Raw genomic sequence first — 19991 nt, forward strand, 5'->3', positions numbered from 1 at the left:
ATTTTTAACTTGATAATAATAATTTAGTTCAAAAGCACTGTTAAGAATGAATACAGAGAGAATGTATTTTATCTTGGTTTCCCAATGCTGGAAGTCTGGGGAGACATATGTTAAACATAGATGCCTTATACAGAAGATCTGCAATAGAGATAAAATGTTAGCACAACAGACTTTGGAGTGTTATACTGACCTCAGGCAAATTGCAGGGTCTTTCATTGGCTGAGGGAGCTAAGTTTCAGGAAGGAATTCAGGACTGACTAAAAACTGATCTGCAGTTTTTAAACTTTTTTCTTGGGAAGACTTTTTCTCCCTTTCTTAACATTCCTTAATTGTCCGTAATGCTTTATGTACTACATTTCATTATCCATTTGCTGGTTAAAGGACATTTAGGTTGTTTCCAATTCCACGGTGTTATAAATAGAGCAGAAAAAAATAAAAGGACAAAGGAGGAATTAAATTTTAAAGGACTTCAGATGTTGGCAATAATGCTTACCTCTTCTTTCTTGGTTTGTCTCTTGTTAGATGAGTTTAAGTCATTTATGAAGCGTCTCCCAAGCAACCACTTTCTGACCATTGGTAGTATCCACCAACACTGGGGTAATGACTGGGATCTGCAGAGTCGTTACAAGCTCCTGCAGAGCGCCACTGAGGCTCAGAGGCAGAAGATCCAGCGCACAGCCCGCAAGCTCTTTGGTCTCAGTGTGCGATGCCGCCACAATCCCAACCACCAGCTGCCTAGAGAGAGGTATGTGCTCCTACTACAACATCTTTGCAATACATGCTACCCTGATTGCTCTGTGTCAGCTAACACATTCTCCTGCAGAAGAAGGACATGTGCTACAGGTAGCATATTTGGGACTGTTTAAGCAAGGTAGTCAATAATACTCTCCAACAATGCTCCTGATTGCATTTGGTCCTTACAACACTGAATTCCACATGCTTCTTATAAACACTTTTGACCTTTTGTATCTATGGCTTCTCCACATACAATTTAACTAATCTCAGACTGAAATTATCCAGACAAAACTGTGTCTCTACTGCACATGCTTAGATGTGTTTTCTAGTCAGTTTCACCTAAACCATGTGATGCAAAGAGTCGCATTACATGAAAAATTACAAGTACCCTAAGGATGATCCAAAATACAGAGGAAGATGTGCATGGGCTGTCTGCAAATGCTATGTTCACTTTATTAAAAGATTTGCACATCCACTGATGTGGCATCTGTGTGGAAAATCCTGAAATCAGTTTCCCAATAATAGCAAAGGACACTGGACAATGACGTTCAGCTTTGCATTGTTTGTGCTGTTTCTCAGCTATCTGACTGAGAGAGGCTCCAACACTGGTCCCAACCACTATATGGTACCATTTTGTTTACTTAAAATATAATATCTATTCAATTTAAAAATACTAAGTTAGGAAAATGTGCATCTCTTCTTAATGGTAAAGAAAACGGGCTGACTAATTAACCAGTTAATTTAGGTAGCAGAGGGTCTTTGATCAGGACCTCGAGTGGAGTAGAATAAATGTACCAACCGGTAAAAATTTTAAGGAGGCTCATACAGGCCAGTCCCGTGAGTACATGATTTTATCCAGAGATCCAGTACCTCCTTAAGTTCAGAGTTGCTTCCTCTGCCTAGTTTGGTCCCAGCCTTGCTTTGTCTGTAACACTTGCTCTGATAGCCAGTGGGAATAAACAGATGGGATTTACCCTCTCGTGAAATTTTCACTTTTTCTCAGGGACATGCAATGAAGAAATCAGGATTCAAATTTGCTTGGTCAAATTCCATCCTTGACAATTTTCAATCTGCAGTTGTAAGTTTATTTAGTAGTCTCTTCAGGGTTGCTATGAGACTGTCAAAGGAGGGCAAGAAGGCAAGTTGGACCATAGGGGTGAATTCAGGTGTGGAGCCTGATTCAGGGCAGTTTATCCAGAGCACTTCTCTTTCCGTTCGTTTCTTACTAGAGGGAGGATCTTGCCTTTTATGTCATTCAGAGGAAGAAAATCCACATTAAAAAAAAAAAAGATTAGATAAGTTTGGGGATAGAGAGGTAGCTTAATGTTTCATAGTACTTTTTGCTCAGTAGCATTCAAATTTTTTACCTGCAGAGCAAGGCAGCCATCTGCAACACACATGTAATGTTCACTCTAATCAGGGTGGAGGCAAGAATGGTGACATTTACTGGGGCTATTCTAGCTGAGAAAACACAAGTCTCAAGTTTAGGGAATCTGCCTCAAAGAAATGGAAAAAGAATGATTGAGGAGGGTAACTACTTTTGGCCTGTGCATATATACACAGGTATGCACACCTACCTTTGGGTGGTATACAGGCACACACACACACGCACACACACACACACACACACACACAAGAACATACACCAAGAAAAATCAAGTCAGATGTACATAGCGTAGTCTAAGTTGGACACATAGTTGTTTTGTGTTTGTGTTTATGTGTGCATTTGTGTGTGTGCACATATTCATTTTCTGGTGTACAAACCAGAAAACTGAAGTTCAGAGAGGTAAAATCACTAACCCCAAGCTACAGCTACATATAACTGGTTCACAAATGAGGCTGATTTCTGTCCATATGGAATATGTGGATATGTACAAGGACATTTTTAATTACCACATGGAATGATATTATACAGGACAGTCTCTAAAAAATTATCTGGTTGCAAAAGTCACTGAAAATGAGATATAGCCTATATGTTATAAAACAAAAGTCAAAATGGCATTTAAATCTATAAACCTCTATTTGTTCTCTGTAATGTCTGTTGCACTAACACACAAGACAGCAATTAAAAAGCATTATATTCTTGACAGTTCAAGCTGCTCATCACAATCTGAAACTTTCTCCTCACATTTTTGTACACTCATATCTAATGTTGCTTCATCTGTGAAGTCTTTCCTGACTGCATACAAAATGTTCCTAATTCTAAATTTCCCTTTATCTAAAAAAATACTTTTTAAAATGTACTTCTCCCTCTTTCCCCCATTATGCCACATATCCTTATATACTAGTGTGTGTGTGTGTGTGTGTGTGTGTGTGTGTGTGTGTGTGATCTTCGTTTGCCCCAGACACTCCAATTCTAAGTCCATTCCATTGTTCCTACTTTGTAATAACCACTTTGATAGTGAAATTGATTTTTTTTTTTCTGTCAGTTACTGATGTGTTGCTGTTCTGTTGAACCACAGACTTGGAAAAGGGTCTGTTCACAAATTGACTTCCCTGTTGCATGCAGCAGATGCCCAAGCTGCCACCATAAGGGAATCTCTGAAGTAGAACCATTCAGATTTATCAGGACTGTGGCAGGTGACCAGCCTGAGGCACTATTTGGGGCTCATAAATGAATACAGTCCGCAGTGCTATGAAAGATAGCTGTTACAGGAGGACTGGGGAAATGTTCTGTTGGGAATCAGAAAATAAAACTTTCCACAGGTGGATATTAGTTTGTCAAGGTTATTTTATCCACATCCTACAGACTGGGTGACTGAAATAGTAGAAATCTATGTTCTTATATCTGGATGCTTAAACACAGGCTCTGGCAGGGTTGTTTCTTTTGAGGACTCAGTGCCTTGTCTTTTCCCTGTGTTCTCACATGATCTCTCCCCCACATACACGTGTGTCCTCATCTCCTCTGCTTTAGGATCACAGTCTCCCAGGATTGTCATCTATCCCTAATGAACTTATTTCAAACTAAAAACTGCCTCTGAAGACAGTGATGTTTTTCAGTACTGGAAAATCAAGAGTTTAACATATGCATTTGTGGGGAGGTTAGATTATCCAGCCCATAACACTCTAAATCAGTGGTTCTCAACCTTCTTAAAGCTGTGACCCTTTAATAAAAGTTCCTCATGCTGTGGTAACCCCCAGCCACAAAATTATTTTGTTGCTACTTCATAACTGCAATTTTACTATTGTTACGAATCACAGTGTAAGGAAATCTGGTATGTGACCCCCAAAGGAGTCGAGAGCCATAGGTTGGTTGAAGATCACTGCTCTCAGGAAAAATGATTTGTGTCACATCTTTAGAGGAAGAAAGTATATGCCCTAAGACTAACCAAGTAGGTGTAAACCTGAGCCAAGCCTTCAATATTTAGCCATTACAAGAGTGCACATACATCTATCAATTTTTTTGAGAGTCACTGAAGAAATTTCAAGTTGAAAGACACTGGAGAAGCACACATTAATTAAATGTGAAATCTGCAGAGCATAGACCATGACTGACATACTGGTCTGGGGAAGACACAAAGGGAAAGGTGCCAAATGTGCATTAGAAGAGTTAACAGGGAGCCTGAACGTAAGTGGTGAATTTGACTGTGCCTTAGTATTTATTAGTGAGGCTGGGGAATCTTGGAAAAATTATTTCAGGTTTCCAGAGCTGTGCCTTGAACTTTGTTCTGCTTGTGGAAGTGGCCAGGTAGAGATCCCTAGAAATATCACAATGTTCCTGGGATCTTTAAAGAGAACTCTGGGTGTTGTCCTGCCCTCCTTAAAATTCACCTGAATCTTGACAGACATTACTCCCACTCTTGCTAGGAGTGTGGCTGGAATCTGCAATTGACAAGGCAGTTATGTTCATACATGGAAAAATAAATGCTGCTACTGCCGAGGGTGGGAACATACAAAACGAGGCTCTGAAGCCTTCCCGGGGAGCTGAACTTCTTGGCCTGGCTGTGGGCTGCTTTCTGACATCTGAATCAGAGGCTTTTAATGAGCATTTCTCAGACTAGCAGGGTACCTCTCTGCCAAAGAGCAGTGTCAGACAGAGGTGATAGCAGTGAGAACCTTGAGCCACCTCTAGCTGAGCAAGTTTACGTTTGCAAATGAACTGATTGCTCAGCTTCAATTTGTCTGCTTGTTGAGCTCCATAGGAGTTGAGTGCTCTGAGCAGGTGCTGCCATTGCAACAGGTGCCACTGAGATTTTTACTTGTCTCACAGAAGGCTGTCATTGAGACAGGATGGGGGACGGAAGGGCATAGAATATTTACTATACACAGATAGGTCAGAGTAAGGTCTGTCTGCCATTTCCTAGTCATCAGGTTTTGTGTAAGTACCTGTACCTCATTTGTGATACTGTATAATGATAATTGCCATTAGGTTAAGTATGAGGATGAAGATTTTTAAAATTTAAAGGTCTAGCAAATTACTTGATACCCGTCAAACACGAATGAGAATTCATTTAATATGTAAGATCTGTGTGCCTGAAAGTCTCTTTTCTTACATGAATTAACTGTTTCTCTCACCACAGTTTCATGAAATAGGTACTGGTACTATTCTCCTTTGACAGATAGAGCCACTGGGGCATAGAAAGTTTAAAGATATGCCAAAAAACCCTCCCATTATTATTGATATTTCAAGTATGTTGTTTACTTTTTAGTGAGAGGCTAACTGTGGGTATTTAGAAATTGACTTGATGAAAGTTTATTAACAGGCTATTGGGCAGAAGAGATGTTTTAGCTATCACTTGATGCAAAATAATCTACTTCAAAATTTAATGTCTCAGAACAGTAAATTGTCACCATTCATGTGTAGGTCAACTTGGTATAGTTGGAGCGATCTCAAATTGGCTGAGGCCAGTGTCCTTGGGTAACTTCCATCTGCGGACCTCCAAAGTAGCTGTCTTCCATAGCTGGCATTGAAGCTGATTGTCAGCTGGAGGCTCAGCTGGGGCTGTCAACTAGAATGCTTACCCATGCCCTCTACATGTGTCGTTCCATCTTCGATAGCATGGCAGCTGGGCTCTGAACAGAGTACCCTGAGGACAAAGGAAGTACTAAGATTTCCACAGCCTAGCCTTGACAATGACAAAGGATAGCTTGCATTACATAATATTGCATTGAATATTATGAGGATATTCTAGTGGTGAAACACGTCACAGATCTCTCCCCTGTCAATCTCTTCTCCATTTCACATGCTCTACTTCAGTAGTAGGATCTGATGAAGGAACCAGTCCACTGGCAGGACTGCATAAATCCAACACAGTATCCTCACAACTTTATATGAAACCTCAAGCATGATGGGAACATCATAAATATTTGGATGAATAATGACCAGCAACCATAACCTGGAATTGGTATGGTTGGACCCCTGCCCTTTCAGTAAGCACGGGATCTTGAAAGAGAATGTAACCTGCTCATTTCAACATTTCCATGACATTGGATACAATAAGCATGCCTAATTTGGAAGGCTGTCAAATCAGGGAAAGTCCTTTTCATTAGCAAATTTTGTTCTTTCACAGTTTCATAGTTGTACGTTATTTTGGTCTCTCATTCTCCTTTCTGTCCCTACCAACTTCTTCTACTTCTCATGAATCTTTTTCTCTGTTCACTAGTTTTAGCGTAATTTAGTTTCCTACAAAATTTAACCAGAACCATCTATGTAATCCTGAGTTTGCAACTAACCACTATAACCTGGAGGCTCACTAGTGGGTATATAGCTAGATATCGTTCTTCTCCCTCGCCCCAAATCTGTTGGTTGCCAACAGGGCAGAAATGTGGTAGGACTCCTTGAGTTCTTGGCCACCTCATAGCTGACTTTTGGAAAGAACTAATGCCTGTGGGCTCTGCAGTATGCATAGTTTCCATGATTTATGGCTGCCATGGTTTTCTGTGTCTTGTTTAGAAGATGCTATTTTACAGCCCCTTTTCCAATTCTACAGATTTTGCATTCTCTCCGTCTCCTTCTCCAAAATGTTCCTTGAACCTTATAGGGGTGGTATAAATTTCTTCCTATGGCTTAACACTTAACCATTGTTTATTCTCAGAATTTTATGGAACCATAAATCACTGCAAGATATTTCTGTTTCAGGCTGATAATACTCTTTCTCTATGGATATTAACATATATATTTATGAAGGGATTTAATGATATGCCAATTGATCTAAGAAGCTTTCTAATGTGCTCCTAAATCATGGCATTTAGGCCAGACTTACCATATTAGACATAGGCCCTCTTTTGTTGAGTAAGCCCCCAAACCAATAAGAAAGTAATTAGTTATCTCCATAATAGTGATACCACCATTATGTCGATAGACATATCTTTCCTGGATGGTTATACTTATAATACATAAGATTCACAACTGTGTTGTGGTGTAATTACCCCACATTCGCCGGAATAACACAATAGGATTAGGTGTTATAAAAGACATTGACATTTAGTATAATTGAAGATCAAAGAATCTACAGCAGATATGGAGAGTAAGATTATTATTAATAATAATAATGAAAGCAATAATATAATAATAGCAGTAGTACAGAATAAAGCACTTAAGCTAATTAACAAGTGGGCATAATGTAGCAGATAACAGAACTCATTATGGGCATAGCTTTTGGCATCAGACTGTTTAGGTCCAAATCCCAACTCTGTTACCAAATAGTGACTTTGGAATGAGTTACTGTCATCTTTGTGCCTCCATTTTTTAAGATGTAAAATGAAGCTAGTAATATTCCTACATCATAAGACAGTTCAAAGGATTATTTTTTTCCCACATTAAAGACTAATAGTGACCTTAATAAGCAAAATTATCAAGACAACACTGACATTTTACCTATTAATTTCTTATAACATCATTACTACCTAATAATACTGAATGGTAGTAGGTAGTACGGACATGGTTTGCATCTTATTCTCTTGCTATCTCTAGGCAGTAGGTGCTATTGATCCATTTTATAGACAAAAAAACTGACAATTCAAGAGATATAATTAATTTATTTTAGATAAACTACAACTGAGCAGAAAGTTTAGAATAATCATGCAGGCTACCTAAATTGTCTGGATAGAAAAGTTCCTTCGGCAAATATGGAAAAGCCCATATTTTTTATGAAGTGTAGAGTACAAAGAGAGACCTGTGTCTTGGTTGAGATACTCTGGCTGCAGTGTGGTGATCTCAAAGTCAGATTTGGAGTTATAGCACCATGACTAGAAGTGTGGTGAACCACAATTCAGTCTTATTGGTGCTGGTACTATGACTTAGACTTAGAAAAGAGCTCAGTGATAAGGCTTATGGTGACTTTTCAGGTGGGCAGCTTTGAATGAAGCTCTGAATCTCAAGTAAGAATGGGGCATACAAATTCTCTAGAGCAAAAGCAAGAGGCTCGGCTCAATGCAGGCTAATGGGACAAATGCTTCCTGAATAATTACTATGTCCAGGGCTTTGGAAGTGCCAAGATAAATAACACTTCTTCCAGCATAAGGTCCAGTCCAAGAGCATAATCAGATTGGTTCTACACCCAACCACTATGTCTTTTGGAATTTCTTCATGTGTGAAGTTCCATATCAAGTTCTTCCTATTCTGTGGTGGATTTTCGTTTATTTCTTGGAGGGCTGGTTCTGGTTTCAGGCCCAAGTACTGAAGTTGGAAGTATGAAGAAAAACAGGTTCATAGAAAAGTTTCTCACCCTTAAGCAAGCATTGCATTATGCAGTTAAAAAGGAGATAAGAGATTGATTGGCATTTGGTTATTATTGTTAGATTTTGAGACTTTTGATTCTTTGAGCACCTCCCAAAAAATAGGGTCTGAATACCAAGACCACACTAAATTCAAACTTTGAGGAGTCCTGCTTCTGCCTCTGGAATACTAGCATTACAAACATGCACTGCCGTATGAGGCTCAGTTCTTGGTTTTCACACATTTAAGATGGGAATCATTACTTCTGGTTACCTCAGAGAATCATTCTTGTGCTAAGCTCAGGTTAGAATTTGTATGTGGACTTCTTAAAGAAACAGGGCTGTGTAAGTAGGGTGTACTTGAATCCAAACTGCCAGGGAATAGAAAAAGATTGAGTTAAGGGCCAGTTTAACATTGAATAGTTAACACCTGTAATCAGTCACTAGTGTCAGGCAGTGTCTTTTGACCCCAGCTTCTTATAATCATTTTATAGTCCTATGGGGTAGTATTAATATACACCTACTCCCTCTCCTTCTCTTTTTCCTTTAATGAATGAGGTCATTAAAGCACAGTGATGCTAAATTGTCTGGTAAAGACTTTTTTTTTTTGCCAACTAAGAGACTGAGTTCACTCTTATAACACTGGTACTATGCTACCAAGCCTTGAGAAGATACTCAGAGATATTTATAAAGAGTTTGTTTTCAGTGCTGGGATTTGCTTCATATTGCAAATGAAAGAGGGAGGAACTAATGATGAGGAAATGAGGGCAGGAAAGAATTGGAGTAAAAGAATTGGAAAAGTATAGAGGGAAAGAAGGAAGTGAAAAACAAAATTTGCATAGCAGCCAACCACTCAGGAAATGCTGAATTCAGGTGTCCTCTATGAAAAATGGTAAGTGTTAACTGACCATCTGTTCTACCAGACTCGTGTTAGTCTCTGGGAGGTAGTTAAAGATAAAAACAAAGCCCTTAAGACATCACTGTCTACACTGGGTAGAGTATGAAGGACAGTATTTTGTAAATAAGGTAACTGAGCTCAAGTCCGGTTATGCAAACGTTTCAAACTCCTGTTGCACCACATAGGAATAAGGAGAAAGAGAGAAGGAGGATGATTAAGGGAATGATACAGAGAGGAGTAAGAGGAAGAGAAGAAAGAAGAAAGAGGGAAAATAATATGGGGGAGCAGAGTAGTTTCAACAACACTCTAAATGGATATAACTGATTTTTTGAACTTATTAAATTTAGTAAAATGAAGTGACATTTTTACCAGGTACGGGTATTTGATTATGATGTGACTTACATACTACTGTTACTTGATTGTTGAAGATGATTATGTTGTAAAGTAAAGCAGAACAATGGGAGATTATTTATTGAGGACATGCAGCATAATTATTTGCATTTCCCAATGACTCTTGGTCTTTGGTTTATTTTTATTTCTGGCCTTGACCTGGTAGTGCAGGCCATAGCCAAGCACAATGTAATTACACATTGTTGAAATAAAAATCTCTTGGAGACATCAACCTTAGACTCTTGTCCTGGGGCCTTGGCTTTTGAACCCTTGTCAGCTTTTAGCATACTTTTTATTCAATTTGGTCTTTAATTGGTGTCTGTGGAAGGATTCTGGCCACCAGAATAATTATTATCCCAGTTCCAATGACTCTTTATATCTACACTGATTCCCACCCTTCTCTTTGAACTTCTATATCTCTAGACAAAATCTCCAAAGACTACTGCAGTGGAACACAGAGCCTTGGTTTCTTGTATTTGATGGAACTCAAGTTAGTTTGCTATTTATTATAATAACAGTCTAAATAGGCCAACCTACTTATTAGGTATGTGACCTTCAGAAGTTTCTAAATCTGCCTGAGTCCTCTGCAGTCAGGATTAGAGCAAGTATCACACAGAGTCATTGTCGAGTGAAATTATATGACAGCTTTCTGTAACCTGTAAGAAATACGCAGATGTAATATGAATGCAATCACAAACAGAACATTACTCACCCAGAGAGCAGTGCTTCTCCATCTTGCTGATGAGGATTTTAGTAGATTCCTCATATTGTGCTGAAACCAACAATAAAATCATTTCATTGTTACTTCATAACTCTTATTTTGTTGTCGCGATCCACAGGAAAAAGAACAGTGGCCTGAGTGTGGCTAGAGATTCTGTTTCTGATGTGGGAGTGTCATCTATCTGTTGCTTTCATTGGCTAATTAATAAAGAAACTGCTCGGCCTTTGATAGGCCAGCCCTTAAATGGGTGGAGTAGACAGAACAGAATTCTGAGAGAAAAAAAGCAGAGTCAGGCAGTCGCCATAGCTCTCCTCTCCAAGATAGATACAGGTTAAGATCTTCTGGTAAACTATCACCTCGTGGTGCTACACACATTATTAGAAAAGGTGGGTGGTCCTTGGACTTCCCACAGGTCAGGGAACCCTGATTGCTCTTCGAGCTGATGAGGGGGACTTGATCGGGGGAGGGGGAGGGAAGTGGGAGGCGGTGGCAGGGAGGAGGCAGAAATACTTAATAAATAGATAAATTAAAAAAAAGAAATGGGTTAATCAAGATGTGAGAATTAGCCAGTAAGAGGAAAGAGCTAATGGGCCAAGCGTGTTTAAAAGAATACAGTTTTTGTGTAATTATTATCGGTAAAGCTAGATGGTAGTCAGGAGCCCTCCTGGGTGGCATGAAGCGGCCGCCGCTCTATCAACATGTTTCTCCTTCTGAGATGTGGGTGTTTCTTTTGTATAAGTTAAAATATGAGCCTAGCGCAGTGTAATCCTATAATGAAGATGAGATAGAAGTTAGGAATCTTAGTCCTGTGGACTTTGACAGGCCAAGACAGATGACTGCCATTTACTCTCAATATAAGCTTGGCTCAGTATTTAGATATCCAAATTTTAGTTGTGGTTTTAGAGGTAAAACTATGCTCTTACACTCAAATCCAGCAATAGAGCATTTAATGTGGCATGCTTAGCACATGACAAAGAATAAAAATAAGTGAGTAAGTAAGCAAATAAAAAGAAGGAAAGACTCCTAACGAGATCTAGATGGAGTACAAAAGTTGTTAGTTAATTGGAAAAGAAGTAGAAGAGTAGAACTAAAATTAGAAAAAGTAGAAGAGATGTGTGCATGCTCTACACATGCCCTTCAATGTGTACATTGTTACATTTAATGAATAATTTTATTTTAATTTATAATGTATAGTCCTTATCACTCTTTTAAAAAGTGAGCCAAATTCTAAAGGTGCTTGTGTATTCAGTCTGACATTCCATAAGCTTCATTACACAAACAGTACAATTATGAGAGATTTCCCACATTAATTTATTCAGTTTAGAGCCATAAGAAATAATCTAAATATTTTTTTTCAGAATTTTTGTGAACTCTCCAAATCTTTCTCTGTTATTTTTAATTTATTTAAATAAATGGCATTATCATTAGTAACTGATCTATTATATCAAATTTTGCTGCATAGTTCAAATGAGCTTTTCTATAGGGAAAAAAGCAATTCAAACATTATTGATTTATTTTATTATCTCTGTGGTATCATCAAAGCAAGATTAATAAAAGCTCAAAGACAGAAATTGGGGTTCAACCTGAGGAACAGAGAAGCAAAACAATCAGTCATTGGCTTTTATCTTGACCTCAATCAGAAAATGGTGAACCTGTGTCCAGGAACCCTCAGAATAAGACTGTGGCTAAGAGCTGTCCCCTCCTTTTTTTATAACACTCTCTAGTTCTGGGATTGAAGGCATGCACCACTGGTTTCTATGGCAAGCTAGTGTGGCTATGGGGATTAAGGTCTATGTCACTGTTACTTGGTCTGTAAGGCTAGTCAGTGTGATTGTTTTGATTTTCTGATCCTCAGGCAAGCTATATTTATTAAAATATAAATGAAATGTCACTACATCTTCTCTTTTTGTCTAAAATTAAAAAAGAAGACTATAAGAAAACTGTGTACAATACATACAATAGCAATATACAATATATACAGGCAATAAATACATCGATAATATCTAGTCCATTTGTATTTAACAAATTCAGAGAAAATACTTCATATTTTTCTTATCTTGGTGAGTCCAAAGTCTTGTATCTAATTGATTTTCTATGATGACTTGCTTTCTGCATTGGGTAAACAAGGAAAACTATAACTATAACTGTGTAGTCTTCAACTTTCTCATAGACCCAAGAAAGAAACAGTATTAACTGAGTAAGCAGAAAGTACCAGCAAGCGACTTCCAAAAAGTATAAGTAATGTCAGAAACAACTGACTACCTGGACAGTCACCCAAAGTTTCTCTGCAACACTGGGACATCCATCTTTGGCCCACAGGCCTAGCATATCTGACAGACTTTTCTATGAAGTAGTAAATTGGAAAGACTGTTTTGCCTATATGGGCAGTTTCTGAGTCACTTGTTTTCCTGCCTACCTATATTCTGCTTTTTTATTAACTAATGGTAATAAAACATATTCATAGCATATAGAGGGCATCCCATATCATATCATAATACAACTGATATAAGCAGATCCAAGACAAAGCAATCAAGAGCAAGAGCATTCTGAGTGAAATGAGCATCATCTACCTGTTATCTGATGGAAGACAGGGGGTTAATTTTCTGGAAGTATCTTTCATAAAGGTCAGCTGTGAGAACCTTTCCTACTGGGGGTAGACACTTTTTATTCTAAGTTCTTCTTTTGTAATATTTAGATGATTTTTCTTTTCTTTTATTTTTGTTTTTTTCAAGATAGGCTTTTTCTTTGTAACAGGCCTAGCTGTCCTGAAACTTGCTCTTGTAGACTAAGCTGGCCTCGAACTCACAGAGATCTGCCTGCCTCTGCCTCTTGAGTGCTGGAATTAAAGTTATATGCCACTATTGCCAGCTTAGAAGATATTTTATTAAATTCTTGAGAATTTTATATATTGTATTCTGACCATATTCATCACCATGCCCCAATTCCTCTCTTGTCCATTCATGCCCCATACCCACCAAACTTTATATACTCATTTTTCCTTTAATCTGTAGAGTCCAACTTGTGCAGCCCATGTATTCTTGGATGTACCACCATACTGGAGCATGGTTGACCTACCCGCCACTAACATGTCTTTGGAAGCAGTATGTAGTCAATCCTAGTGAGCAATCATCTGTATGTCCTAACTATTCTCATCTGTAAAACAATATAATATCAGTAATTCCTCCACAGGGCCACTGTGAGGTTGATTCAAGATATGAAGGTGGTTTTCATAAGCACATAAACAATGGTCAATACATACCTGCACCTTTTGCAATTCCCTTTACTGTTATTAAAGTTGTATCTCTGTGCTGATATAGAATTATACAGAGATTAAATGCTTGATGAAGAACTGTCTTCCAGCTTGTTGGTTGTTGATTGCCCTAGCTGTCAAAGATGGTGATTCCCTCCCTTGTCAGTAGATATCCTTATCCTCCAGATAGTCTGTCTAAGAAGGACGTTCCAAAGATTTTTGCCTAAGCAGCTGCACATTGCTTTGTCTTCCTGAAGGTAGCATTCTTACTGAGAGGGGGCACAACTGCCACCAGCGGCTGCCAAAGTAACAGCAGGAAAATACCCAAGCCCTGTTATAACTTGGGAATAAATTTGTCATGTTTGGTTTAGGGTCATGTCTAATTTTGAAGAATGAACATCTCCAAGACAACAGCCTCCAATATAAATATAGATTATTTTCAAGTTTAAAAAGAGCTTTGTACATTGATGGTTATATCTATTCCTTATAACAGTCTGTGGGAAATAAGAACAAAGTTTCATCTCCTCATTTATGCTAAAAAGTCAAAGTTGACTTCAGTTTCTGACTTGCTCATGATTACGACATATGACTTTCTTCTATTGATATCTTGCTGAGGTCTAATCCTCTATAATTGCCTCAAAATGATTTGCATTCATGTTTGCACTGAATCATTTATTCCTCCAACCAGTCTTTCACTTGAGAGATCTTTAGGGCATACCTGCTAAATTCCAGATGTTATGCATATTTTAGAAAGTAGTACTGAAATTGTGAACAATACAGTAGATACTATAATTGGAAAATAATCTGAAATATATTTATATAAATATATTTATATATATATATATAAATATATTTATATATATATATATATATTATTTAGTGACATCCTAAAAGTTAATTGACCTCAAAATTTAAAACCACATGTTATTCCTGGAAAGAAAGCTAAAAGATCTTCTAACTCATTGCCATCATTTTATTAAAAGGTAAAACAAAATAGAATAAAAACTGTCTCCACTAAAGTAACTGAATTGTATTTGTATTGATGTGTATTAAATTATTGTACATCTAGAAACAAAAATGACAGATGCACAGTCTTAAAATTTTCATGAGTTGGAGTCTGACTGAAATATATTTAGATATGGTTATATCTTATGAGTAAAAATCAAATCATTGGCTCTAATAGCCCTAATCTTTTGCAATCCATGAAGGTAAATACATGTTTAAGTTCCTTCTAGTGATTTGAGGTTATAGGACCCAGGTCATCATTCTCTTTTTGTTTTTGGCTAGGAATCTCTCCAAGATGATCTTTGTCACTGTCCAATACTTTTAAACTATCCCACCCTCTTCAAAGTAGTGAATAGCATGCTTACATAGGTTCAGATGCCTCTGACTTGAAAATTATTTCCTCTTAAGTAAAACAACCAATTAGAATAAGTCCTTCCAGATAACCTCTCTATCTTTAGGTTCCTTATATAAATGAATGCAATTACTGAGATGACAGCTTATCATAATAACAATGATAGGAGATTTAATTGGGAAAAAATGCAGAGGAAGGAAGCATATTTAGAGTTTTCCCTCATATAGGAACACAGCCAGCTTACAACAGAATAGGAAAGAATATTCAGAATATTTATCTTTCTATAACAAACTAACCCACATTTAAGGCCTTAAAACAAGAATTATTGTCTAAACTCAGGATCCGTTGATTAGAAATTCATACCTGGATTGTCAAAGTAATTGTTCTCTACCTACTGTCGACTGTAGCTCTCGGTTGTGTACAACTAGTAGCTGGCCAGTCATGGAGAGTCCAATAAGGCACCAATGGTACTTAAGCAGAGATGTCAGAAGGCGGTGTTTTATTGACCAACAGTTTATTTTGGGTATCTCTGCATGTGGTCCTTGATCAAAAAGGCCAGGCGGTTCAGAATGGTCTCTGAGCATCACCAAGTGTTTTTCCAAGGGACAGAGGTGGAATCAGCTGGCTGGTTCAGTTCTGAGTGCTTAAGTCATCTGTTCTGCCTCATTTTATTAGAAAAACCCATGGCAAATCTAATGATTTTCAAGAAGATAAACAGCCTCCTGTCTCTGTAAGAAGTTTACATATAGAATACAGTTTTCATTTTTCTCTTTTAATCAAACAACCCATATTACAACAGAAGGGAGCACATTCCTTATGGGCCTTGTGAGAAAACATTTTCTAACATAAAATTGAACTTAGTTACTCAAAATTATTTTTAGTGAATTTATCTTAATATTTGAACTTATTGTTAAATGTTTCACCAAGGTACATATTCTGTTGTTTGTTTTAATAATTATTGTTTTCCTTTCTTGGCTTTTCTGGGGAATGAGTATAGGGGATGGTTTCACATAAGCTGCAATCATTGTCTTATTTCGTGGGTAGATATACGGTGTGGGTACCAGGAGAGAGAAAGGACATTCTGCAAGTTGCTGGAGATGTCAATTATGGAAAACTCTCCAAATGTACATTCTACAGTTGAATAAATATCCAGAAAATAATCACTGGGCTCCTGTAAAAAAGGCATGGAGTACTTGAACGTTATGAACTCCTGTCCTTATTGGGAGGGGGGAGCTGACTCACAGTGCTATTTCCTGTCTGCTAAAATTAGTGTCTTCAGGGTCAGTGTTCAGCATGCTTCTAACAGTAAGATTACTTCCTTTCTTTAGTGCAGAACAACCTTGGTGGAATGAACATTCCTTTGGAGAAAGCTGAAAGAAAGATTAACATTGTTATTTTGAGCAAAGTGCAAATTCTTTCTTAAGGGGCATATTTGGATTATAGACCACCAGGTACAATTTAGGTAAACTCAGGCAAATCACTTAATGATTCTAGTCTCAGTTTTCCATCTATTTCATAGTCCAGACCTTACACAAGAATCATTTATATCCGTGATTTTGATGTTCTGCCAGCATAGGCTCCTCAGCTGTTCCTCTCAGAATAAATTGCTACCTTGATAGATCTTGACTACCTGTTTTCTTGTATGCATATGCATGTGTGTGTGTGTGTGTTTGTGAGCACGTGCATGAATGTGTGTTTGTGTGTGTCTTAAAGGTGATAGTTTGGGTGGCAATGACTTATTCTAAGTGTGTTTTAAAGTGTCTTCTTAAATAAAAGGATCAAGTCCACAGATAAATCCAGCATAGCCTGGGGCAGCTGTCTGTCAGTCACTGGAGCCTAAGGATTTCTTCCTAACCATGTGACAATCAAGTTTTGAGCTAGAGGTATTTTGGCATTTCTTATCTATTTATGGAGAAACAAAACTGGCAGTGAGTCCCAACACTCTACTAACCCAAGGGAGCACAATTCAAATGGGGGTGGAGGTTGCATGCCTAAAGCTCATTCTCTGCATTGTGAAATGTACTAAGGCCAGGATCGGCAGGGACATCTTCATTTCCACCAATGTTTGTCATCCTGCATTTGTAGCAGATAGGCCAGTTGACTCACTCCCAGCTGATGTACGACAAGAAAATCAGTATCTCCAGTTTTTCTATATTGTATTTCGTTTGTTTGTTTTTCCCCCACCTCTTTTCCTGTAGCTTGAAAGTTGTTTTTTATTTGGATTAGAATCTAGAGGCTCAGGGGATTGAGTTAGAAATAGAACTGAGTTCTCACAATCTTTGTAGATAGGTCTTTCTTCTGTTTGGTTTTTAATCTTCCTTCAGAAATGTCTTTCTGTGCTGCACCCCACACCCCAGCCTTACATTCAGCCTGCACATGAAGGTGAAGGTGAGATATAGTCTCAATGTTGCAACACACCACTAGTGGTGATTTTGCCATCTCTCCTTCTTTTGTGAGCTTTGGTGTTTCATAATGTTAAAATAACATTTTAATGCTCCCTTTACACAGTATAGACGGAGAAAAAGGGTGAAGATCAAAGTATGAAATACACAAGCAAAAGACCTTAAAGGTTTAATGGTAATGTAAAATGGCTGCTGGTGGTTGTCTACTTTGTGCTATTATTATGAGTATTTTAGTGGGTTAATTTTGCAAATGCCTTATACAATTATTGTGTTCTTACAGCAATGTCAAACCATGTAAATGTATAACAATGTAAAATTTCATTCATTTCACATATATAAATATCAAGAAAATCAAGACATAAGGCCTTGGAGATAGACAGATGGTTTGGGGTTAAGAAAAGCTGCTGCTCTTCCCAAAGACTTATGTTCAGTTCCAAACACTTAAGTGAGATGGCTCACATCCACCTATAACTCCGGCAATAACTGATCATACATCTTCTGGCTTCTGCAAGCACCAGCACACATGTGCCCTTCATGAGTGTGTGTGTGTGTGTGTGTGTGTTTGTGTGCATGCCAGAATTAAAATTAAAAATTATCCTATACAAAGTGGTAAGCACTGCAATCATGTGTATACAAGTAACACTAAGTGGACTGAGCACAATATGTATATATGTGTGTGTATGTATGTATGTATATATGAAATAATAACAATTAAGAAAAGAGGCCAAAATTTCCAAAGGAAACAAGGTTGGGAGTCATCATATCTGAGAGGGATTAAAGGGAAGGAAGGGAAGAGAGAAGAAGATGTAATCATGTTTTAATTTAAAAAGTAAAAAAATAAGCACACACATACCTGTATATATACATGTACACACAATAGAACCCTATCTACCTTCTATGTATGTATGTATCTATCTAGACAAGTATCTATATCATTCATAGCTACATCTATATCTGTATCTATATCTATGTCTCTACCTGTATCGGATCTTATCTGAATCTGTATGAAGATTCTCCATGCCCCAAACTATATTCTGATGGGCATATTTACCCTAGGTTAACTCTACCTTTGTATGAAAAATATTAATTAATTATTAACACTTTAATTTGTAGGCATGAATATATTTTTGCTACAGTACACAAGTGGAGGTGAGAGTATCACCTTCTTTCTACCTTCTGGGTTTCAGGAATTGAATTTAGGTTCTCAAGCTAAATGGCATGTACCTTTGCCCTCTGAGTAATATCATTGGCCCAAATCGGCCGTTTAAAATTAGAGCAAACTCTTCACCTTTTTCATTTCCTTTTAATTTTCATGGTAATTACCATTCATTGTTTTGTGTAGTTGTGGTTGGCTTATCTCTCAGGATATTTCAAATGTGTGCAGATATCTATTCTCTTGCTGATTGACTTCTGCATGATCTCCAGCTTGGGGCTGCAATGATTACTGCAGCAATCCTAATGAATGCCTTTCAGGGTACTGTGGTTTTTTGTTGTGTACATACTAGTGGTGGAAATGCTGGCACACATATGTTAATATGTTCATTTCACTAAATACTTTAGTAAATAATTCCATTCTTTGCTGGACCTCATTTCTTTCCCATCACTGCATAGGGAAGTTGCATTTGCTTTATGTCTTTGCCAATAGTTAGCATTTTTGCTCGATTACTTTCTATCTTTTTTCTTTTTTTGGCCAATTTAAATTCTATCTTAGCTGTTCATCAGAAGTTTTTATCACTAAAATTTTGACATATCTTAATGAGGAACAAATGTAGAATTTCATAGGCTTACTAGCTACTTGTTAAATGAAAGGCCTGCTTCTATCATTTACCAGTCTTCCATTTTTGGTGGAGGCTTGTTCGGGAGCTATGGTGTTTTACGTGGTATCTTAAATTTTTAAAAGTTTTACAACCAGTTCCATAGACTGAGTGTCACATAATTAGCTAAGTCCATTGTCCCTTGTTCCGGAGGCCTGGAATTTCAAAACTAAAGTATCTACACAAATGCCTGAGGAGGAATTCCTGGTCCCTATAACTGTCTATAATAGAAGACTTCACGGGTCTCTTTTGGTCCCCATATATAAAACCACTAATTGCACTCATGAGGACTCCATTTTCTTGGTCTCATCACCCCAAGCCCCACCTACATTGCTTTGAAAACTGAGATGTCAGTTGATGGATTTAGGGGACACTGAGGGCGAAGATTGGAACCTTCCTGAAGCAGGACACAAACAATCTGACCATGGCTTAGGTTAACAATGAAATATTTTGTTGGCTAGATGTACATTAATTCATTGTGTTGTCTCTAAGTTTAATATTTTTTTCTGGGTATGGTTTAATCTTAGCCTTTTTCTGTTAATATTTTTTTACTCTGTGGTAAGTGCTTTAAAGAAAACATTTGCCTTTTTTATTAAATTATTTAGTCCTTGTTGCTTCTTACTTTTCACAGATCTCCCATCATTTATTTTGATTTGATGGAATAGAAGCAATTTTTACCAAATTTCCATTGTTTAATATTAACTCAGCCATCAGCACTTACTGAATTTTTCTTTCTTTCTTTTTTTCTTCTTTTCTTTTCTTTTTTTT

The 19991-nt window shown here is 37.6% G+C and overlaps 1 protein-coding gene across 1 annotated transcript in view; it reads left to right on the forward strand.

Annotated features, from left to right (window-relative positions):
* Brinp1 (BMP/retinoic acid inducible neural specific 1) overlaps nucleotides 1–19991 on the forward strand; it is a 183590-nt gene that overhangs the window by 152507 nt on the left and 11092 nt on the right. The window contains exon 7 of the mRNA XM_005352591.2: nucleotides 523–745. Within this exon, the coding sequence (XP_005352648.1) occupies nucleotides 523–745 (223 nt within the window). The remainder of the gene's footprint in view (nucleotides 1–522; nucleotides 746–19991) is intronic.

Source organism: Microtus ochrogaster, chromosome 10, assembly GCF_000317375.1.
Source record: "Microtus ochrogaster isolate Prairie Vole_2 chromosome 10, MicOch1.0, whole genome shotgun sequence".
In the NCBI taxonomy this organism is placed as follows: Eukaryota; Metazoa; Chordata; class Mammalia; order Rodentia; family Cricetidae; genus Microtus; species Microtus ochrogaster.